The sequence below is a fragment of the Panthera pardus genome, unplaced genomic scaffold, assembly GCF_024362965.1.
Source record: "Panthera pardus isolate Hobbes unplaced genomic scaffold, ASM2436296v1 HiC_scaffold_1, whole genome shotgun sequence".
NCBI classification, from domain to species: Eukaryota; Metazoa; Chordata; class Mammalia; order Carnivora; family Felidae; genus Panthera; species Panthera pardus.
In genome coordinates, this window is record NW_026526654.1 from 83,482,871 (window position 1) to 83,506,988 (window position 24,118).

The following is a 24,118-nucleotide window of genomic DNA, read 5'->3' on the forward strand; positions in this document are numbered from 1 at the left end:
GAAGAAAGCATTTGCAAATTATATATCTGATAAAGGATTAATATCTGAAATATAAAAATAACTCCTACAACTCAGTAGCAACAAGAAAGAAAGAAAGAAAGAAAGAAAGAAAGAGGGAAAGAGAGAGAGAAAGAAAGAAAAGAAAGAAAGAAAGAAAGAAAGAAAGAAAGAAAGAAAGAAAGAAAGAAAGAAAGGGAAAAAAGAAGAAAAAGAAATCTGGTTGGAAAATGCACAGAAGAAATGAGTAGACCCTTTTCCCAAAGAGGACAGCATCACTAATCATTAGGGAAATGCAGATCAAAACCACAATGTCAGAATTCTAACCACCTGTTAGAATTGCCGTCATTAAAGAGACAAAAGATGACTAGTGTTGGCAAGGATATGAACAAAAGAGAACCCTTGTGCACTATCAGAGGGAATGTGTACAGCTACTTTGGAAGAGTATATAAGTTACCAAAAAAATTAAAAATAGAGCCTTTGATCCACCAATTCTACTTCAGGGTGTGTATCTGAAGGATAATCACTATCTCAGATAGATATCTGCAACCCCCCCCCTCCCCCCAACAGCACTTTTTACAGTAGCCAAGACTTGGAAACAACTTCAGTATCCACTGATGGATGAGCGGTTAAAGAAAATGTGAGATAGATACGTAGGTAGGCAGGTAGGTGGATATACATCTATATGTATACTGTTTTCCATAGTAGCTGTGCCCCTTTACATCCCCTCCAATAGTGTACAAGGGTTCTCTCTCTCTCTCTTTTCTAATGTTTACTTATTTCTGAGAGAGAGAGAGCATGAGTGGGAGAGGGACAGAGAGAGACACACACACACAGAATCCGAAGCAGGCTCCAGGCTCTGAGCTGTCAGCACAGAGCCCGACGTGGGGCTCAAACCCACGGACCACGAGATCATGACCTGAACCAAAGACGAACGCTTAACTGACTGAGCCACCCACGTGCCCCACAAGGGTTCTTTTTTTGTCCATATCCTCGCCAACACTTGTCATCTCTTGTCTTTTAAATGATGTTTATTCTAACAGGTGTTAGATAACATTTCACTGTGGGTTGTTTTTTTTTAATTTTTTAAGTTTATTTATTTTGTGAGAGAAAGAGTGCAAGCAGGGAAGGGACAGAGAGAGGGAGAAAGAGAGAGAATCCCAAGCAGGCTCCTCACTGCCAGCTCAAAACCAGATGTGGGGCTCTAACTCATGAAACTGTGAGAAAATGACCAGAGCTGAATGCAAGAGTCAGATGCTTAACCAACTGAGCCACCCATTGTGGTTTTGATTTGTATTTCCCTAATGATTAGTGATGTTGCCCTCCTTGGAAAAAGGAGGCACAGTTTCCAACCAGATTTCTTTTTCCTCTCTCTCTCTCTCTCTCTCTCTCTCTTTTGTTGTTGCTATTGAGATAGGTATCTATCTATTTATGAATATTATTCCACTGTAAAAAAAGAAAGAAATTTTTGACAACATGAATGGACCTCGGGGGCATTATGCTAAGTGAAATGAGTCAGAGAGAGTAAGATAAATACTGCACGATCTCACTAATCTGTAGAATCTAAAAAGTCAAACTCACAGAAACAGATCAGATTGGTGGTTGTGAGAGGCATGGGTTGGGGGTGGAAGAAATGGGTGAAGGTGGTCAGAAGGTACAAACCTCCAGTTACAAAATAAATTCTGGGGATGTAATTGTATACCTTAACCTTATACAATGTTACATGTTGACAGTAACATAATGAAACTAGGAGGAAAAAACTATCAAAACAATAATAAGAAAATAAGCGACCCAGTTTTAAAAGGCTTGAATTGGACAAGATATGTGGACAGAAACACTGCCAAAGAACATAAAGTATGTCACATAAGCATCTGAAAGGATACTGAACATCATTAGTAGGAAAATCAATGTTAAAACCACAATGAGATATCATATACCTAGTACAATGGCTAAAATTAAAAATTCTCATCACACCAAGTGTTGGTGAGGATGTGAATTCCACAGCTGGAATCCCCATACAATGACAATAGGGATATAAAATGATACAACCTCTTTGGAGAGCAGTTTGGCACCAGAAAGTTACATAGACACCTCCCTCCCATATGACTTGGGTACTCCAATCCTTGGTATTTAGTCAAGAAAAATAAAAGCATATGTCCATACCCAGACTTTCATACAAATATTCATAGCAGCTTTATTTGTAAGAGGCTAAAAGTGGAAACAATTTAAATTCTGTCAACAGGTAAATGAATTCAAATATTGTGTTATATCTATATAATAGACTACTACCCATCAGTTAAAAAGCATGAGCAACCGATATACTGCTACAATAGGGATGAATCTAAAAATAATACATACTGGGGCACCTGGGTGGCTCAGTCGGTTAAGCGCCGACTTCAGCTCAGGTCACGATCTCGCGGTCCGTGAGTTCGAGCCCCGCATCGGGCTCTGGGCTGATGGCTCAGAGCCTGGAGCCTGCTTCCGGTTCTGTGTCTCCCTCTCTCTCTGCCCCTCCCCGTTCATGCTCTGTCTCTCTCTGTCTCAAAAATAAATAAACGTTAAAAAAAAAAGTTAAAAAAAAAAATAATACATACTGATAGAAGCCAGACAAAACCAGAAATTTCGTACTATGTGATTCCATTTATATGAAATCCTGGAAAATTCCAGCTAATCTATAGTGACAGAAAGGAGATCAGAGGTTGCTTGGTGTGCGGCTGTGGGGTGAGTAGGAGGAAGGGATTACAGAGAGACACGTGGCAACTTTTGGGGGCACAGAAACTTGACTGTGGCGATGGTTTTACAGATAAATATGTATTTACGTCAAAACTTACCAAATTATGCATTCTAAATATGTTCAACTTATTATATATTAATTATACTGAATAAAACTATTTGCAAAAAGAGTGGGGAGGGGCAAAAACCACTAGGGAATAGCATAGAGCAGGGAAAGTTCTTGAATTCTCTAATTTTGTTTTGTTTCCCCCTATCCCTTGCAGCTGTGCTCATTTGATTTCCTTTAAAAGACTAGGGTTGGGGCACCTGACTGGCTCAGACGGAAGAACATGCAACGCTTGATCTCGGGGTCCTGAGTTCGAGCCCCATGTTGGGTCTAGAGATTTTTTTTTTAAAAAAGAAAAAGGGGGGAGAAAAGACTAGGAGCTATATTCAGGGAATTAAAAGTCCATAATGACTAAATGCTAATGTGATTGTAGTAAAACTATTAAATTCACACCTTACATGTAGCTATATAAATTGGCATGGCGCCTTTGGAAAACCAAATGGCGATGCATTCCAAGAACCATTTAAGTAGGTTTATATCCTTTAATCCACTAATTCCACTTCCAGAAATTGATACTAAAGAAATACCATTTTATTTTACCTTATCTGATCTTGTTTTAAGTTTATTTATTTTGAGGGAGAGAGCGAGACAGAGAGAGAGTGTGCGCGCTCGTGAGCAGGGGAGGGGCGGAGAGAGAGGGAGACCGAGGATACCAAGCAGGATCTGCACTGTCAGCACCGAGCCCAACAGACCGCTCGATCCCACGAACTGTGTGATCGTGACCTGAGCCGAAATCAAGAGTCGGACGTTTAACCGTTTAACCGACTGAACCACCCAGGCCCCCCAAATGACGGTTTTGGTTTTTTTTAATACGATATTTATTGTCAAATTGGTTTCCAGGCAACACCCAGTGCTCATCCCAACAGGTGCCCTCCTCCATGCCCATCGCCCACTTTCCCCCACAGTTTTGTTTTTTTTTAAAGACATAAACTTATTTTCTGGAGAGGCAGAAAATAAAATTTAGAAAGCTTTCAAACGCATGAAGAAAGCTGAATCATAAAATAGAGGATGAGAAAGCCGAAAAGCAACCCGATTTCCACTGCAGGACCCCCACACGAGTACAAATTGCTAGCAGCAGGCTCCCAGAACGTGGGCTGCCCACACGAGAGAGGAGTCTCCCCTGGGGAATCCGATTAGCCCAGGAGAAAACCTAAAAGTAACCATACAGAGACGATGGGACAGCAAGTCAGACTTCATTCTTATATATGAGCACGCTGTCCAGGATCGTCAATCATTTGGGGGAAAACATCCAAATGATAGGAGAACAGAAAGTGAAGGAGAGAGAAAGGATCAAAGAAATAATTCAAAAACCTTTTCCTAAGAGAAGAATATGAGTTTCTGGATTGAAAAGGCCCCCTGAGCATCTTGCACGACGGATGAAAATACTGGCCGTAAGGCACCTAATTCTAAAACTTTCAGGGCAGAAAGGAAACATTTCACAAGCATCCGTAAAGAAGAAGAAACTGCTTGCATGCAAATAATCAGTTCCTCAGGGCACTACCCTTACTTCAAATTCTTAGCAGCCACTATGCTTATTTCACATGGTCAATATCACATTGGACGGCACAAAGACTATTTCTATCATTGCAGAACCTTCTAGAAGACAGCACTGCTCCAAGTACCCCTGCCCCTGATTCATAGTGAGACTTGATTTTGATGAAGTTGTATTTCATACGTACTTTCCCGTTGGCCACCTTTGCCAGATTAATTTTGTTTTGTTGTTTTGTTGTACAATGAATACATACTTTCTTTTCAAGGTGTGCGTGTTATCAACATCCTTGTCTTTATTTTGTTTTACAGTTGTTTTTTCAGCAATGATATTTGAGACTATTACAAATCAAGATCTGCCTGTGATCAAGTGTGTTTTAATCAATCATAAGAACAATGATTCATCACTGGGGATATCATCATCGTATCCCATGGTAAAGTAATGTTAAAATTCTAACTTTAGCTATTTTCTCTAGAGACCATACTTTGTAAGCTGTTGAGGCCTGCCATGGCCATATGGATTTTTCTTTCTGTGTTTGTAAGTATATTATGTACTCATATGCACTCCATTCCATCCAGATCACATTCTCTCGGGTTTGAATTCAGGAAGGACACCAATGCTGAGCATGAATAAGTAACAGAAATTACCCTTTCTCCTTGAAGAGAACCCAAGCTTCTCCCTCAAACCTGAGCCCCTAATTTCCAACTGCCTCCTGGTTATGGTTAAAATGGGTTTTCCGTTTGCTCATTAAAATCTACCTATTTTATTTCATCTCTACTTCCCCAAACCTGCTCCTATACTTGTATTAACTGATTTCTGTTTCGGCCCCTGTCTAGTTCCCAGGCTTGAAAGGTCAGCATCCTTTTGGGCTGCTTCCTCTCTCTCCCTTACCTTCACATTCGGTCAGTTACCAAGTCTTGTCAATTTCCTTGCTTTGATAGTTCTCACTTAATCTCCTATTCTCTGGTCCCACAGCCACTTCCAGAATTCAAGCCCTCAGTATCTCCCCCATAATCCCAATGATATCGCAAGGGACTTCTTCCTTCTAGAGTTCATCTCAGACAGGGCTGCCAGACTGTTCTTTCTGAGGCACAGCTACATCCTTCACTGCCTGGCTTGGACCCTTCAGTGACTTCCCATTAAGCTGACATGAGATTGCTCTATTATCCGACTCTGGCTCCGTTGGGTTCCACCTTTGTTCTTCATCACCCTTCTCCTCCAAGCAGTTCGTATAACAGCTTAGGTATTTACTCAGAGGAAGGCAGCTTAAATAATAGAGGACTGAAAATATTTCAAAATATTAGAAATATACGGCAAAAAGGGAGCATACCTTAGCCGATTCCGTGAACATTTTCAGTGAAGGATTCATGCCGATGGGTAGTCACTGTTTTCTTTTACATGGGTGTAATACCTAAACACATAACATGATGCCCTGAACTTCACTCCCCACCCCCCTAAAATCAGAGATAGCGAAAATATTCTCAAATTTTAAAAATAGTGTGAATTTTATAAGAATATAAAACTTCTGGGGGCGCCTGGGTGGCTCAGTCGGTTAAGCGTTCAACTTCGGCTCAGGTCCCGATCTCATGGCTTGTGAGTTCGAGCCCGGCGTCAGGCTCTGGGCTGACAGCTCAGAGCCTGGAGCCTGTTTCAGATTCTGTGTCTCCCTCTCTCTGCCCCTCCCCTGTTCACACTCTGTCCCTGTCTCTCTCAAAAATAAATAAACATTAAAAATAAATAAATAAATAAATAAATAAATAAATAAATAAATAAAACTTCTGATTTAAAACATGATTTTTTATGTCAGATTTTTAACAGAAATTGGCCTCATAACATATTGCTTATTAATAATGACATTTTGCATACACAGGATTTCAGTGTGGACAAAAAAATGTTAATATTATTTGCCATGATGTTTTAAACTTTTATTGTCTTTTCAACTTAAGAAAATAGCTGCTTACGTTTAAGTGTTTTCTTATAAAATACAGTCTTCAAAAAGAGCTAACAATGGGTCTTGGTTCCTAGTATTAAGTCCTGCATTATATTTTTCATGCAGTATAAATTGTATGCTTATGCAATATTCAGGGTTGGATTAAGACCTAATTGCTCTCAAACAGCATTTAACAGACAATCCTGCAAATCCTAGATGCTGCAAACATGTGCAGTCTGCATGGCTTTTACCTCCTTGAAGTTGAAGCTGCTCTTTTTGGGTATTTTCCTACTTTAACGTGAAGTGGATTATTAGGGTAGCAGCGTTCTTGAAAATAATGGTTTAGATTTCATCCACAGTTCACACGGCTCAGATGAGACATCTTTCTTTCTTTCTTTCTTTCTTTTTTTTAAAGTTTATTTATTTTTGAGAGAGAGAGAGTGACAGAGCGTGAGCAGGGGAGGGGCAGAAAGAGAGGGAGACGCAGAATCCGCAGCAGGCTCCAGGCTCCGAGCTGTCAGCACAGAGCCCGATGCGGGGCTCGAACTCACGAGCCGTGAGATCATGACCTGAGCCGAAGTCAGGGGCTTAACCGACCGTGCCACCCAGGTGCCCCAGATGAGACATCTTTCTGGGAATCTTATAGTTCGGGTGCGTTCTGAATAACCAAGCACTCTAGTAGACAAAACGTGCCAATGTAACTCGAGTAAATAGGCAGCTACATCCTTAGCTGTGTTACCAATATATCCTAGAACCAAAGTAAGATGATTTTACTGTTCCCCCAACCCACTTAATTGTTTAAAGTCATCATTTATCATTTCTGTTTGAAGATGAATGTGGTGTGGGTGCTGGGTTTCTCCACTGCAGAGTTACTGTTTGTTTTCTTTGTAATTAACAAGTATCTGGGGGAAGATGCAAATATCCGGTCTCTCCTCCAATTTTCACCTACTGATTTTAGCACCCATTGGGGATCTTGCCACAACAGTTTTACTGTGATGTTCGCCTAAGGGTGATTTTCTTTTTCCCCCATTCCCTCTACATTTATACAGTGGAATTCTGTGAAGAAGAGCCATCTCTTCTTTCTACTCAATTTATTCCTATCAATATGGACTCAGAGATATTTATTCTATTCTATGAGTTATGACCTGAGACTATCATTTTTATTATGGTATTCAGATTTGTCCAACTTAGGCCATTGGGAGCCACTTCATATTGACTTCTGTGTCATTTCAACACATTCCCTTGTTTTCTCAAGCACTTCCTTACTTTCCAGGGCTGCAGGACAGTTCAGCCCTGGAATGAGCCATTTCTCTAAAAAGCTCTCCAAAACACTGGAGAATGGTGTTTAGAAACCAAGGTCTGAGAGTTGGGTGTGCTCATTGCTATTGGGACGTCATTGCCTCTAGGCAATGTATGTACTTATACTACTCCCCCCCCCCCCCCACACACACACTCTATTTATCTCTCTATCATCTCTATATCTATCTATTTACCTATCTATGTATATACCACCAGAAATCATGCTGATAACTTTGCTTTCAATTCAGCTTTCAATTCAGCAAAGGGTTTATTCAACCTTTTCTTCTTTCCAATTTTGTACTTCGTTCTTCGAGAGTAAGAAACCTGGTTCTAATTATCTATAATAAATGACTTATGTAAACCTAGTGTATACGTAACCTGATTTCAGAATTGCTAACCCACACCCCAGTGAGAAACAGAATTACTAACTCGAATACAGCCTTTGTGTACAATTCTTTTTGTCTTTAACTTTATAGTATCCAACATAATATTTTTCTTTTCTTTACATTTATTTATTTATCTTTGAGAGAGAGGAAGAGAGAGGGAGGGCACGAGTGAGTGCAGGGCACAGAGAGTAAGAGACAGAGAATCCCAAGCAGGCTCCACACTGTCAGTGCAGAGCCTGATATGGGACTTGAACTCATGAACCACGAGATCATGACCTGAGCTGAAATCAAGAGTAGGACACTTTACCGACTGAGCCACCGAGGTGCCCCAAGCACACATAGTTGTATTAGCTATTGCCAGATGCTCCCCAGAAGGGTTGTACCAGCGTGCGTTCCTCCAGAAATGTATATAATAGCTGCTTCCTCCCAACCTCACCAACAAAACGTGTGGTCATACTTCAAAATTTTTGGCAGATTGACAGATAAGTAGTATCTCAGTGTTGTTGTTGTTGTTGTTTTTAAGTTTAGTTATTTATTTTCAGAGAGAGAATGTGAGCAGGGGAGGGGCAGAGAGAGAGCGAGAGAGAAAGAATCCCAAGCAGACTCTGTACTGGCAGCACGGAGCCTGACATGGGGCTCGAACTTAAGAACCGTGAGATCATGAGCTGAGCTGAAAGCAAGAGTCGGACGCTTAACCAATTGAACCACCCAGGTGCCCCTCAGTGTTGTTTTAATTTATATTTTCTAATTATAATTGAGTTTGAACATTTTTTTCATATGTTGAAGGGCAAGTCTTTCTATCTGTCTCTGGTGAACTGTCTACTCAGTTCTTTCTCCCATTTTTCTTTTGTGTTTTGGTCCTGCATCCCTCATTGTCAAAAAAATTCTTTATAAATTAGGGGGATTTATTTGTAGTCTGTGTTGCAAATATTTTCTTCCAGCATGTCAGGTTTTTTTATTTTGTTTCGTTTTCTTTTTACTTTATTCTGTGCCTGTCTTTTAAGACCCAGCTCGAAAATAAATAAAACATTAAAAAAAAATTTTTTAAGGGGGGCCTGGGTGGCTTAGTACCGCTCAGGCCATGATCTCATTGTTTGTGAGTTTGAGCCCCACGTCAAGCTCCGGGCCGTGGAGCCTGCTTTGGATTCTGTGTCTCCCTCTCTTTCCCTGCCCCTCCCCTGCACGCACTCTCTCTCTCTCTCTCAGAAAATAAATAAAATATTAAAAAAAAAAAAAAAAGACCCAGCTCAATTTCTGGATTTCAATGAAGCATCCCCACCACCCCCATCCCAGCTTGGAAGTTACCTGTCTCTTCTCCAAAGTTCCAGAGCACTCAAATTTACCTTTCTTTCTTTTCTTTTTTTTTTTTTTTTAAGATTTTTTGTTAATGTTTATTTATTTTTGAGAGAGAGAGAGAGAACAGAGTGCGAGCAGGGGAGGGGCAGAGAGAGAGGGAGACCCAGAATCCGAAGCAGGCTCCAGGCTCTGAACTGTCAGCACAGAGCCTGACACGGGGCTCAAACCCACGAACCTGGAGATCATGACCCGAGCCAAAGTCGGACGCCCAACTGACTGAGCCACCCAAGTGCCCCTCAAATTTCCCTTTCAAAGTAGTAGGTATCCTTTTTTTTTTTTTATGTTTATTTCTTTTTGAGAGGCAGAGAGAGATGGAGTGCAAGTGGGAGGAGAGACCGGGAGAGAGTGAGGCATAGAATCCCAAGCAGGCTCCAGACTCTGAGCTGCCAACACAGAGCCCGACGTGGGGCTCGAACCCACGAACCGCGAGATCATGACCTGAGCTGAAGTCAGATGCTTATCCGACTGAGCCACCCAGGCGCCCCCATCAAAGTAGTTGGTGTCTTTTCATGGGGCACATTGTATTTCACCCGGTGTTTTAGTTATTCCTTCCTACTAGACTTGAAACCCTTTAAGGACAAAATCAATGTCTTTTCTTCCTAGTCCCATAGTGCCCAGTAGATGGTCTAGCACTTATCAGATATTGAGTACATGAACTTACCCGTTACTTGCTGAATAAATGAATACAGAAAGCCAGAAGTATGGCTTGTGATCAGTAGCAGAAGACCTACCTACCCTGCTCTTCACCTGAAGAAGCCTGTGTGTGTGTGTGTGTGTGTGTGTGTGTGTCTTCATGCACATGTGTGCGTGGGCATGTTGTGCTGGGTGTTAGGAGAGTGACAGGTGAAGGGTCCCGAGACAGAAGTTGCTATCACACCTTCCTCTCAACATAACCTCAGTTACTTAAAGCCACCAAGAAGTATGGTGGTGGCAGTGAGCCAAGGTGGGGGGTGGAGGGGTGGGAATCTGCCCAGAAAATATTTTGGTTTTTAAGTTTTTAAGTTTCTTCTAACACAGGTACCAATTTGCCATTGCCATGTAGATTCTTATCGACATACCAATAATCACAAACACAGTTACCCGCCTATTACGAATTTTGTGACTATTGTTTGTACATTAGTTTGCTAGAGCGGCCGTAACACAGTATCACAGACTGACCTAAACAACAAATTTATTGTCTCGTAGTTCTGGAGGCTAGACGTGTGAAATCGAGACGTCCTCAGGGTTGGTCCCTTCTGAAGGCTCTGTTCCAGGCCTTTCTCCTTGGCCCGTAGAGCTCTATCTTCATTTTCTTTTCTTTTTTTTTTTAAGTTTATTGATTTATTTTGAGAGAGAGAGAGAGCAGGGGAGGGGCAGAGAAAGGGAGAGAGAGAATCCCAAGCAGGCTCTGAACACAGGGCTCGAACTCATGAACTGTGAGATCATGCCCCGAGCCAGAATCAAGAGTCGGACGCTACCTACTGAGCCCCCCACGTGCCCCACTGTCGTCACTTTCACATGGCACGCTTCCGGGTGTGTGTTTCCTTCAAATTGCCCCTTCCTGTCAGCACGCCAGGCACACTGGATTAGAGCCCATCCAAATGGCCTCGTTTTAACTTGATCACCTGTGGAAAGGCCTTATTTTGGATAAGGTCACATTCTGAAGCAGTGGGGCTTAAGATGCAACATCTGAATTTTAGGGGGAACACAATTCAACTCCCAACAGTGTGTCAAATATATTAGAAATGCGGCCTAAAGTTATCTATCTTTTCTATAGAAAATTGTGAATAATAGGATTTTCGGTCAGTGACATGTTCTCCGGTGTCAACCTCCTTGATAAAGGTCCCAGTCAGGGGCGCCCGGGTGGCTCAGTCGCTTAAGCCTCGGACTTCAGCTCAGGTCCTGATCTCGCAGTTCGTGAGTTCAGGCCCCGCCTCGGGCTCCGTGCTGACAGCTCCGAGCCTGGAGTCTGCTTCGGAGTCTGTGTCTCCCTCTCTCTCTCTCTTTCTCTCTCTCTCTCTCTCTCTGCCCCCCACCCCCGCTCGTGCTCTGTCTTTCTCTCTCTCTTTCTCAAAAAGAAATAAAAACATTAAAGAAAAAAAGACAGGTTCCAGCCAAGAAGAGGATGCATCAAACGTGCCCTTGTAGTCAATTCACGTTGTTTCCACTCAGGCATCAGAACCCGCAGAAGACCTTGGGTGTGCCTTGAAACCCGAGAGCACAGAGGTGGTTTATGGAGCGGCCACTGTGGAAGTGGACATATCTGCATCCATCACACTGCAAGTCCTGGTCAACACCCCAGGGAACATTTCCTGTCTCTGGGTCTTTAAGCACAGCTCGCTGAATTGCCAGCCACACTTTGATTTACAAAACAGGTAACTGGGCTGGAGGATGGGGGGGGGGGGGGAGGGGAGGGGGAGGAGGATGGGAGGGGGAGGGGGATGGGAGGGGGCGGAGAGAGGGTGGGTTGGGGAATGTGCCCCCACAAGGATTTTTGGAGGAAAACATCCTGGCCGCAGAATGTGGTTCATACGGTGTTTCTTTTCAAATTTCTATCCATATCCATTATAACTCTTTATCTCCAGAGAAATGCTGAACTAAAAATACAGTTAGGACATGAATACCTGGCATTAAATAGCTGTCAGACCTATAGGATGTACCACACGGAAAGTGAGTTCTAATGTTAACTGTGACCTTGAGGGAGTACCCGTGTTGGGTCACCAGTTGTAACAAATATACCACACCTATGCAAGATGTTAATAATAGTGAAAACTGCGTGGGGAGGACATAAGTGGGATCTCTCTGTACTCTCTGCTCAATTTTTCTGTCAATCTAGATTTACTCTAAAAAAAGAAAAAAAGCCGGCTAACTTAAAAAATGACATATAGATACACAGATATAGTTAGGGCTTAAGAAGGCAGTGAATGGCTGGAAAAATGTACAACAAATAGTGAAAAGAGTATTTGGGATTTTTAGGATGTCTTACTTTTTTAATCGGATCTTGTCTGAAAGGTAAAATGTTAGAAACTTTTCATTACATTCTCCTTAAAGTAGTCAGAAGCTGTTTTTGGGGAATGCTCGGGGAAAGAACATTTGGTTTTAATCTGTTTTGTTTCATAGTCTGATGAGCAGAATTGCAATGATGGGCGACAGTCACAAAGTGTTTTAGTAAGAAATGGATCCGTGTACGAGGAATATTGGTCTCATGATCTAGAAAAAGACACCTCAGCCAAGAATTGTGATTTAATGGCCAAGTTTGTATCTAACTCTGCCGATTGCTGCCCTCTGCTGTCCCAGCCCCTGTGGATGATCCCAGATAGGGGCAGGAAGAAAGCGGCACAAGCCATTTAAATGCCCACTTAATAATTCTAAAGCTGCTTTTCTCTCTAGTTCTTGGGGGTGTTCTGGGGTCCCATGGTGTAGAGGAGGCATTGTGTTTCCAGCAACAGTGCAGGAAGTGGTACCTACATGGTCCACAGGGGGTAACCTGCCTGCCTGACGTAGGGGGGGGATGTATCTGTGACCGATTCGTACCAACTTTTTGCATTTGTTCCTTTAAGGTCAAACAAACTCATAAGTAATTTTTAGGACAGTAGCTATAATTCTGAAGTTTGGTTCTAAGTCTTGGAGCACATTCATTTTCCTTTCCTCTTTTGAGGCCGTATTACTCACTTCTGTTTTTTGGTTACTTGTATCTTGGGGTTAAACCAAAGCCCTCTTTTAGGCAGAATTTTGGCTCCAAGAAATGTTCTGGTAACCTTAAAATGTTATGCCACAACAGTTCTCACTGGATTGAGACCAAAACGCAAAGTAAAAACGTAGGGTTTTTTTTGTTGTTGTTGTTGTTTTCTTTTCAGTTCATGAGAGGTTGCCTTTTTGGATTTTAGGACAGACGGTCCCATTTGTTAGCCAAGGTCATGGGTCTGATGTGGATTAACTAACTTAGTACCAGAACTATTTAACAGCTTTTCCGTGGTACAGAATCATAGAAGCGTGTCTCTGGACTCAGGGCCAGAAAGCGTGAACACCTAGGCTTTGAGAACTTTCTTACAGTTTTGTGGGTTATGGACAAGAGTTCACAAAATGACACCAGGAGACTGAATGGTTCAGAGAAGGAAAACAGAGTGCCAAAATACCTGCAGACTCCAATCAAACATGGATCCTACGAATTTACTGTCCTTATGAACGCAAGCACACGTATTCTTGAACCGTGCGGCGTGGAGCTCTGGGGAAGGGCGTCTCTGATGTCATGTGCGTTTGGATTTTCCTGGGGAGCTTGTTAAAATGCAGATTCTGATTCAGTAGGCCTTGAGAGTCCACATATCTGTCAACTCCCAGCTGCAGCTAACACAGTTGGAAGGAGACCAGCGTTGAGTAGTACGGGTCGAAAGGTCAGAAAGTGCAAATTTAAACCCAGCATTACTCAACAAACTACTAGAGGATATTTTAAGCTTTAATGACAATGGGTATTACCAAACAACGCATCGGAAGTTGTTTCCTTGAAGAGAAGGCTCCCCAGCCAAACTGATCTTTACCAAGGATCCAAAAAGTTAAAAAGCACAAACACTGAGACCTCTGTATCCTTACGTATCTGTGATTTCCTCCTTCCCATAGGATAACGCCTTGTCTCAGATTTCACTTGAACTTGATCATCTAGAGCAAGACACATGCAAAACATTGTTTCTTATCTCTGTGCGTCTTGCCTGTACGGTAATCTGGGCCTGCAAATGGGGAACTGAGACTGGTGGCCAGGTGACTGGGCAATATAACTGTGGAGGGTGGCTTGCCATTGAAGGGAATAGCCCGTTATTGCTGATGGGAGTGTCCCCCCAAGCCTGTGCATTTGGGGACGGGAGTTTTCCCTCCAAGAGGCTGGAGAAGCCTGAAGTGAAGGCGCTAGAATGGAGGTCACTCACTCTGAGGGGAGGGACTGAATCAAAGTCAAAGTCAAACTCAACAAGGCTCAGGCTGCGTGAGAAGCTGTGTTCTCCGAGTAGCCTGCCCCCTGTGCCACCGTCGGAGATGGAATGTGAGAGCCACCAGGCCGCCTTCTGACTCAGTATGAAATGTTACATTTTAGTTTCACACGTTTTCCAGAATAACTAGTTCTCTTTCTTGTGTGTGTGTGTTTTTTTTTCAGAGGGGTTGTTTCCATGGTCATTTTGAAAATGACAGAAACCCAAGCTGGAGAATACCTACTTTTCATTCAGAGTGAAGCTACCAATTATACAATATTGTTTACAGTGAGTATAAGAAGTAAGTGCCCGTTGCTACTCGGTATTCACGACATTCCGAAGGCATGGTGTAGAGCCCACGAGCTTTTTGCCAGCTGCTCGGGACACAGTATTCAGGTTTCCCTCAATATGTAGCTGAAATGACTGCACTCGCTCCCACCATCCACATAACCTGTTGAGACCCTCTGACAGACCCGTCCGTGTGCTATCAGAATGAGCACTCTTCAAAACCCAGGACACTATGGGGCTCCTGCGTGGCTCAGTCGGTTGAGCGGCCGACTTCGGCGCGGGTCACGATCTCGCGGTCCATGAGTTCGAGCCCCGCGTCGGGCTCTGGGCTGATGGCTCAGAGCCTGGAGCCTGCTTCCGATTCTGTGTCTCCCTCTCTCTCTGACCCTCCCCCGTTCATGCTCTGTCTCTCTCTGTCTCAAAAATAAAAAAAAAAAACAAAAAAACAAAAACCAGGACACTCTCTATTTGGCTTTTCCCCCACCCATTTTTTTGACTGACAGGGAAGAAACGGGAAACATTTCGACCTTGACCTTGGAGTCAGAAGTCCTGGGTTCTTATTCTGGGCCTGTCACTGCCACCTTTGGCGGGTCACTTAATCTCTCTGAACCTCAAATTTCTTATCTGTAAAACGGAGATAAAAATGCACACCTCAAAAAAAAAAAAAAAAAAAAAAGAAAGAAAATGCACACCTTACAGGATTGTAGGATCTTAGCAGCATCCAAGAGAGCTCCCTGAGATGTTGGAAAGGTCTGTGTCTGCTCTAACAACGTAGTCACAGGCCGCGTGGGGCCGTTGAACACTTGAAATGTGGCCAGTGTGACTGGGGACCAAGGTCTTGACGGCCCTTGAATAACCACATGGAGCTAGTGGCTACTTTATTTATACAAATGCTAGATCACTCCGCAAACCGCCGGGAACAATCCAAATGTTCTTATGGAGGCGACTGTGTGGTTGGCATTCACCACCTGCATGGCTTTCTGGCTTCTTGTTTCTCCCAATTACACACGGGCCTAGTGATGGCAAAGAAAAAAATCTTTTTTTAACATTTATTCATTTATGAGAGACAGAGAGCACAACCAGGATAGGGGCAGAGAGAGAGGGAGCCACAGGATCCGAAGCAGGCTCCAGGCTCCGAGCTGTCGGCACAGAGCCCGACGCGGGGCTCGAACTCACAAGCTGTGAGATCATGACCTGAGCCGAAGTCGGAGGCTTAACTGACTGAGCCACCTAGGCACCCCGAGAGAGAGAGAGAGAGAGAGGGAGAGAGGGAGAGAGAGGGAGAGAGAGGGAGAGGGAATCCCAAGCAGGCTCCACACTCAGTGAGCCCCTGGGCTCCATCCCATGACGCTGGGATTGTGACTTGAGCCAAAATCAAGAGCCAGAGTCAACCTGCTTAGCCACCCAGGAGCCCCTAGGGTACCTTCTTTTCATCTATTATTTACAGTGTAAAAATAGGACAGCAGCTACCCAAGTTCATTGTAATGTGCTTTCAGCATCCTGTTGGGTGGTGAGGTTCAAAAAAACCTGGTAGAGGAGGATTTGGCAACAGTGTGAAAAAGAGGAAAGGGTTTAGCGAACCACAGGTTTAGCAGTAACCAGCAAGTAAGGCTGGGTTGCTACAAAACAGGAAAGCCGAACCTCGGCCGCCTCCGATGGAGGGTGCAGGTCCGGGAAATTAATGGATGATTATTCTTCTCGGTTCTACATTTTTTTTTCAGCTGCGTACTGACAAAACAAAACAACCCGATAGTGAAGAACAGGAGTTTCTGAAGTTTGAACAGCCGAAGGAATTGAGAATGTTTAGGACACAGAAGGAAATATTTTGGAAAAAAAAAAAAAAAAAGCCTGATTGCAGTATAATGTAGAGGAAACTTTCCCGGCATATAAGTCAGGGAACCTGGCTTAAGTAGTTAAAATACTTTGGATGGTAATTATCTCCCTTGATGGTTGCTTCTGATTTTAAATCTCTGAAAGATTTTCATGTGTGAGTAAAGCTACACTTAAAAACAGTTGCTCTAGGGGCGCCTGGCTGGCTCAGTCGGTTGAGTGTCCGACTTTGGCTCAGGTCATGATCTCGAGGTCCGTGGGTTTGAGCCCCACGTCGGGCTCTGTGCTGACAGCTCAGAGCCTGGAGCCTGCTTCACATTCTGTGTCTCCCTCTCTCTCTGCCCCTCCCCTGCTCAGGCTCTGTCTCTGTCTCTGTCTCAAAAATAAATAAAAACATTTAAAAATATTAAAAAAAAAAAAAAACAATGGGAAATCCCATGTCCTATTTACATGTAAGTTATTACATTTAAATGTAAATTATGTAAAGTATCACCACTTTGGAAAACAGACTATCATTATGTGTATAGCTGAACTTGTGCTCATATCATATAAGCCAGCAGGTCCCCTGTGTAAAGAAATCTACACACCTGCCTTAGTAGAAATGGATAGAATGTTCATAGCACTATTGTTGGTAAACACAACAGATTGGTCACGAGCTAAAGGTCCGTTGCAAGAAAATGGAGTAACAGATTGTAATATGTTCACCAATGCAATACTATGTAAAAAATGAATGTAGTATAGCCACATGCAAAACCATGGGTGAATCTTAACAACATGAGGTTGGATAAGAAAAGGAAGTTGTGGAAGACGACCTATTGAGGATACCATATTTTGAAAACCAGAAAACAAACCAACATATTGTTTGGGGACGCAGAGCTGTGTGGTGAAAACATTTTTAAGAGCACAGGAATAATAAACACAAAATCAGGATAAAGGTTACCTAGGGTTGAGATGGTGAGAAGCAGAAAAGTAGATATTTATTAATATTTCAGTTATTGTGTTGGATATCAGTCTATGGGCATTTATATTTATTTAATAATAAAGACTAATTGCTTTGAAATTTATACTTCATATATTCTTTTGCCTCTCTCTCTGTCTCTCTGTCTCTTTCTCTCTCTATATATATATATATAATCATATTTTTAAACAAAATGTAAGACCAGAGATTGGGATTTAGAACAGGAAAACTTTTTTAACAGACAAGGTGTGTTGAACAATGGACTGATCTTCCTCGGGAGGTAGTGAACCCCTGTCACCACAGGGATCCACACAGAATAGAAAGTTTGTATGTCAAACATTATGGGAAGCAGAAGCTGGGGCGGGGGAGGTGAAGTATAATAGCCCAAAGCAAATGGGAGACCAAACTGAACCTCTCAATTCTGTTTCAATTCTAACTTTATCCTGCTGTATTTCTGCATTTTTAAATCAGTATATTTCTGCCTGGTTCTAGATAAAATCATGGGAAGAAACTTGGGTCTTAAACTATATAAGCATGGGTTTTAAGCTTTATGTTATTTCTTTTCTTTTTTTTTTTTTTAATGTTTATTTCTTTGTTCTGAGAAAGAGAGCACAAGCAGGGGAGTGACAGAGAGAGAGAGAGAGAGAGAGAGAGAGAATCCCAAGCAGGCTCTGCGCTGTCAGCCCTGAACCCTATGCAGGGCTCGATCCCATGAACCGTGAGATCATGACCTGAGCCGAAATCAAGTCAGATGCTTAACTGACTGAGTCACCCAGGCACCCCAAACTTTACATTATTTTTAGTCTTTTTCCTGTGCATATTAATATTTGTATTATTACATGGCTTCATTCTACTTAACTTTAATTGTCTCTAGGTTTATGAAATACCCCAAGAAATTAGCTAAATACTGAAGTTGGCATTTCAGCCAGAGTTGAATTTAATAGATTGGTGAGGAGGGGATATATTATTGTTTATATTTGGAGGGGGGCAGAAGACATGGCTATGGTATAAAATATTTTTTCTTAGTATTTTCTTAACGATGTAGAATTCTTTTCGTGAGGGGCTACTAAGACAGTTTTTTTTTTAAATATTAAAATGTTAATAATTTATGATGCTTTAGACACGCTGCTTTACACACTAAGGAGACCTTACTTTAGAAAAATGGAACACCAGGACGCGCTGGTCTGCATATCTGAGAGCATTCCAGAACCGACCGTGGAGTGGGGTGTTCTGCGATTCACAGAGTGAAAGGTATGACGGGCACGGAGATAATGGCTATTATTACTTTACCTTTGGTCTTTTTCTAATGGAGTTGACATCATACTGTGCACATAAATTGGCTCTTCAGAAGAATGGGGCTGGAAAAGTACGTACCTTATGCTACAGAGATTTAATGGATCGACATACATGAAGCATGGAGATTGGTGGCTGGCAGATAGTACTATATAAATGTTTGCTTCCATTTTTCATATGTGCCATAGCTACGTTCTCACAAATTGAGAACTCATGCAGTTTTAACTACCAAAAACTTACTAAACAATTCTATTGAAAAATGGGACTGAGTATAAGGAGAAAGAAGTAAAAAATTAGGTCACCAAATGATATGGATGTGATCCCAAATTCTAGAGGAAAAGAAGAGAACACCTGTGGGTACGTATGTAACAGGTGCATTGGGGGGAAAAAAAAAGATGGGAAACCTACCCACCAAATAATAACGGTTGTTATCTCAGGGCAGCAGGAATACCGGCAGTTAAAATTCTTTCCTTTGGGTTTTCTGTCTTTGCCAAGATTTCCACAATGAACCCAATTATTGTTGTCTTGTAATAAGAAAAAAAATACCCTGAAGGAATGGTGTGTCAACAAAGAAAAGGATGCCCTTGACTAAAGAGATAAGGAGGAGAAAAGTGGTCGTACACAGGCTGCAAGTGATCCCTGCTTCCAGCAAGGCAGCAGTTGGGGACACTCCTGGGAGGAATCCAAGTCTATTTTATGCTGGGTGGGGGGAGGGGAGGAGGGTGAGGATGAGGGGGTGAAGGTGGCGGTGAGGGTGTAGAGGGGTGAGATGGGGAGTGGTGAGGGGGGGATGACTGGGTGGGAATGAGGGGGTAGGGGTAAGGGGGTGGGGGTGAGGCGGTGAGGGTGGGGGGCTGGGGTGAGGGGGTGGGGGGTGAGGCGGTGAGGGTGGGGGGCTGGGGTGAGGGGGTGGGGGGTGAGGAGGTGAGGGTGGGGGGCTGGGGTGAGGGGGTGGGGGTGAGGAGGTGAGGGTGGGGGGCTGGGGTGAGGGGGGTGGGGGGTGAGGAGGTGAGGGTGGGGGGGCTGGGGTGAGGAGAGGGGTAAGGAGGTGAGGGTAGGGGACTGGGGTGAGGAGGTGGGGGTGAAGAGGTGAGGATAGGGGGGCTGAGGAGGGGCTGGGGTGAGGAGGGGTGGGGGTGAGGAGGTGAGGGTGGGGGACTGGGGTGAGGAGGTGGGGGTGAGGAGGTGAAGGTAGGGGGGCTGAGGAGGGGCTGGGGTGAGGGGTGGGGGGTGAGGAGGTAGACCCGCTGACTTCCTTCCTGAGTGATGCCTCTCCTCTTCTTGAGCTCTGCAGACTCTGGGACCTGCAACCTTCTCTCCCTCTCCCTTGTTGTCCTCTTTTGGGCTTCAAAGGAAAGACACTCACCTTGTCAGTCTGTGTTAAAACCTAATCCTGCTTTTCTTTCTCGTCTTTTTTCCTCCTCTTTCGGCTTCCTTTTCTATTGTCTCTCTCTCTCTCTAAAGAATAGCAACAGAAGAGGTCACCCACCCTCCCCCCCCCCCCAAATTTAAACTTCCATAAAAATGTATGTCATTCCCTCCAGTGTTGATGGGTTCAGATAACTAACTAGAAACCTTAGACTTGGGTTTGTTTACCTTTTTTTAAAGTTTATTTATTTATTTTGAGAGAGAGAGAGACAGAGAGAGAGAGAGAGAGGGAGAGAGAGAATCCCAAGCCGGCTCCATGCTGTCACCGCAGAGCTGGACGCGGGGCTCGATCTCACGGACCAGGAGATCCTGACCGGAACCAAAAGCAAGAGTTGGTCGCTTGACCGACTGGGCCCCCCCCAGACGCCGGGTTTGTTCACCTTCTGATCCGCTCCTTTTTCTTCAACAGGCTCTGGAACCTTTGCCTTTGTTTCTCTCCTGCACGTTCGTCTGTAACGTTAAAAGGTGTTTAGTCAAATGGCAATTCTTTTCTAATTGCAGCTGTAAAGGGGAGAGTCCAGCTGTTGTCACGAAGGAGGAAAGCGTACTTCATGAACTGTTTGGAACAGACATAAGGTGCTGTGCAAGGAATGAGCTGGGCAGAAAGTGTACCAAGCTGTTCACAATAGGTAGGAGCACGAGAATGTGAGCTTTTCCGTGATTTAGGAACGACCTGACGTTAACAGCAAGCGCCTGGGTGATCATTCCCCTTCAGGGCCGCCCTAGTTCCTTATGCCACTTGGCACGGAATATTATGGATTCTGTAGCAGCTGCCTTCTTTATAAAAGGGGTAGACCGTCTCTAAAGGAGTCTTCCATCAAAGCAGCTTGTAACATTTGAGATGACACTAAAATCTTTGTTCTTCCGAATGTTCAGGATGTATTTTTGCAATGAGGGAAAAAAAAAAAATCGCTCTGTTTTCTTACTCGGGATGTGTGTCATCCTTCCAGATCTCAATCAGACTCCGCAGACCACACTGCCACAACTATTTCTTAAAGTAGGGGAACCCTTATGGATAAGGTGCAAAGCTGTTCATGTGAATCATGGATTCGGACTCACCTGGGAATTAGAAAATAAAGCCTTGGAGGAGGTAATATGACCAGTTTGCCTTCTGAAACTGCAGAGACGACGTCCAAATAGTACAGGTTGAAGTCATTAAATTCAAACTCTGTTTTATTAAAACCTAGGGCAGCTACTTTGAGATGAGTACCTATTCTACAAACAGAACTATGATACGGATTCTGTTTGCTTTTGTATCATCAGTGGGAAGAAACGACACTGGCCATTACACTTGTTCCTCTTCCGAACATCCCAGTAAATCAGCTTTGGTTACCATCATAGGTAATGCAGGCTGCTCGCGCAATCTTTCTTGATACGTTTAGTTGCTTTAGTGTGGAATGTGAGGTACGTCCGGCAAATTCTGATTTCAGTATAATGTTAGTGTCAGAAAGCTGAGAACGACTGAATTAAAATAGCTTTTGCATATATAAGCTCCCTCCGCCCTTCCTTTTCCACTTAAACCATGCTCGCTTGAGTGGCACTGTCTTAGCACTCTCTTAGCCCTGGCCTTGTGACGTGACCATCTGTGTTTGCGGCCTTCCCACAACTTACCAATAGACTGTAAGTTCCCGAAGGACGGGAAAAATCTCTTCCGTACTTGTAGTCCCAGACCCTGGCAGAGAGCTTGACACGAAATAGGCACTTCATAAATACAGTAAGACCTTGGGTTGGGAGTAACTTGTTCTGGGGGTGTTCTGCAAGACAATGTTCTGCAAACATTTCTAAGAAATTTTGACTCGATAAACGAGCGATGTCTTGCGATAGGAGTAGTACCTGACGCCGAATGTCACATGATCACAACTGAGCCAATGGTTCTGGGAATTCGCTGTGATATACAAGTACGTTATGATATCCAAGCATGTTTCCGGAATGAATTACGCTCGAAAACGAAGGTTTTACCATCCTCGTTCTGAGCACCAACTGACAGGGTGATGAGCGATGACGGAGAGAAGGGACAAGCGGTTAGATGCACTGAAAGTGGGTGGGTTGTCGAGGAAGTGACAGTAACCATGCTTCAGGAGTCTCATATCAGGCGGCAGCGTCCAGCCATACTGAAAGTGCTAGGACATGGGTGATTCTCCTACCAAACTAATGAGGAAGCGCTTCAAAGAAAAAAAAAACCCTGGTGAACCCTGCTGGCTGGATTGTTTTATTCGCGGTGCCATTCTTTTATGTTGAACGTGTCACTCACTGAGAGAGCTGTTGCGACTGAGTAAAGGGCGTCCAGATTCTGTCGGCAGATCCCTCCGGTTGTACATGCTTGGTTGGGCTGGGGGAGCCCTTCAGTCTCTTGAAATTGTAAAATCTGGAGGTTTTATACATTTCTTTGGGAGGAAAGTCAAGTATTTACATGTAATTCTTTCAAAAAAATGTTTTTTCGATGTTTATTTAGTTTTGAGAAAGCTTGAGTCGGGGTGGGGGGGGCAGAGAGAAAGAGGAAGACTGAGGATCTGAAGCTGTCAGCACAGAGCCCAATGTGGGGCTCGAACTCACGAACTGTGAGATGATGACCTCGGCTGGTCGGACGCTCAACCAACTGAGCCCCCCAGTCACCCCACTGTCTAACCCTTAAAGGGATCTGGACTGTAGAGGTGGGTGAGCTCAGGCTTATGACTGGGGATAAGACGCCTGCATTTCTTGTTGGACTGTCCAATCTGACCCGCAGCATAGCCACAGCTGAGTAGTCTTACCTTATACTGATGAATAAAATGTTATTGTATCTTCTCAGGGTGTTTCCATACGAACCTCATCTAATTTAGAAATGCCTTTTTTTCTTTTTTTACAGAAAAAGGATTTATAAACGCTTCCAAATCAAGTGAAGATTATGAGATTGACCAGTATGAAGAGTTTTGCTTTTCTGTCAGGTTTAAAGCATACCCACAAATCAGGTGTACGTGGACCTTCTCTCAAAAATCATTTCCTTGTGAGCAGAGTGGCCTCGATGATGGGTACAGGTGAGCCAACAAAGAGCTCAGGGGCTCGCCAGGCTTAGCGCAAGCCTCCTTGTTGCCTTCCGGAAGAGCACTTTCGTATTATGAGTTTGTATATTACTGGGTTGACGTTGAAGTGGAGGAAGAAAACAAAGCAGAGATTAGGACACCGTAATAGTCTGATAATCAGTTCAAATAGCATAACCTGCCACACACACACACACACACACACACACAAACCCAGAAAGAATCCCATTAGTTTGAGTATGGTTCCATGGCGTTTTCTGAGTCACTAGATTGTTACTTCCCATTTGAGAATATTGTGCTATATAGTATACTAAATCTCCCTCGGTAGATATGCAGCTGATTGAGGAAGTAAAACCCCTTAAAAACAGCAAAACATTGCCTATAAGTGCATTGATTTAGCTCTTCAAAAAATTAAGTGCAGAAATAGCCTACGGATAAAAAATCCCATTTTCCTGGGGATTTGTACAACTCTATTCAAGATTGTCTTATGGGAGAAACTCCTCATTCCCTCTTTGGAAACCAGAAAACGCCTTTTTTTTTTTCTTGTAGTTTCTGTAGCTGTGACACCTCCTAGCTCTTAAATGTAGTCCCGTGTAACATGATTTCCTGCCAGACTCCGAGTTCCTGAAAGGTATCTGTCATCTCTCAAGCAAGCCAGTGGTTTAGAGTAAATTGTTTCTCAGCATGGGGTCCATAACCACTTCTGTAGAAAACATCTGGGCAAATGCTAAAAATGCGGATTCCTGGCTCCCATTCCAGACGTGCTGACCAGTTGGGGCAAAATGCCCAGATTCTACATTTTCAGTCACCTCCGGTGATGCGTATCACAGGCCTAGCTCTGCGTGGTGCCTCACACCGGCTACCAGCCACACATGACTATCGAGTTCTTGAAATGGGCTAGTTCGGACGGAAACAGGCCATAGCCGTAAAATACACACTAGATTTTGAAGACTTCGTGTGAAAAAGACACTGTAAAAAAAAAAAATCTCATTTTTTTTATATTGATTATATGGCGAAGTTATAGTATTTTGGATGCATGGACTTACAGACAACCAGTGATTCCTCTTCAGTTAT

General features: G+C 43.4%; 1 protein-coding gene across 1 annotated transcript in view; it reads left to right on the plus strand.

Moving 5' to 3' along the window:
* The first annotated feature begins 3,239 nt into the window (after window positions 1-3,239).
* The window catches only part of FLT3 (fms related receptor tyrosine kinase 3), a 56,137-nt gene continuing 35,258 nt past the window's right edge, over window positions 3,240-24,118 (plus strand). The window contains 10 exon segments of the mRNA XM_019447891.2: window positions 3,240-3,303; window positions 4,637-4,758; window positions 11,448-11,650; window positions 14,416-14,531; window positions 18,427-18,530; window positions 18,532-18,557; window positions 20,529-20,656; window positions 20,978-21,117; window positions 21,215-21,368; window positions 22,873-23,041. Coding sequence (XP_019303436.2) covers window positions 3,255-3,303; window positions 4,637-4,758; window positions 11,448-11,650; window positions 14,416-14,531; window positions 18,427-18,530; window positions 18,532-18,557; window positions 20,529-20,656; window positions 20,978-21,117; window positions 21,215-21,368; window positions 22,873-23,041 — 1,211 coding nt within the window. The 5' untranslated portion in view covers window positions 3,240-3,254.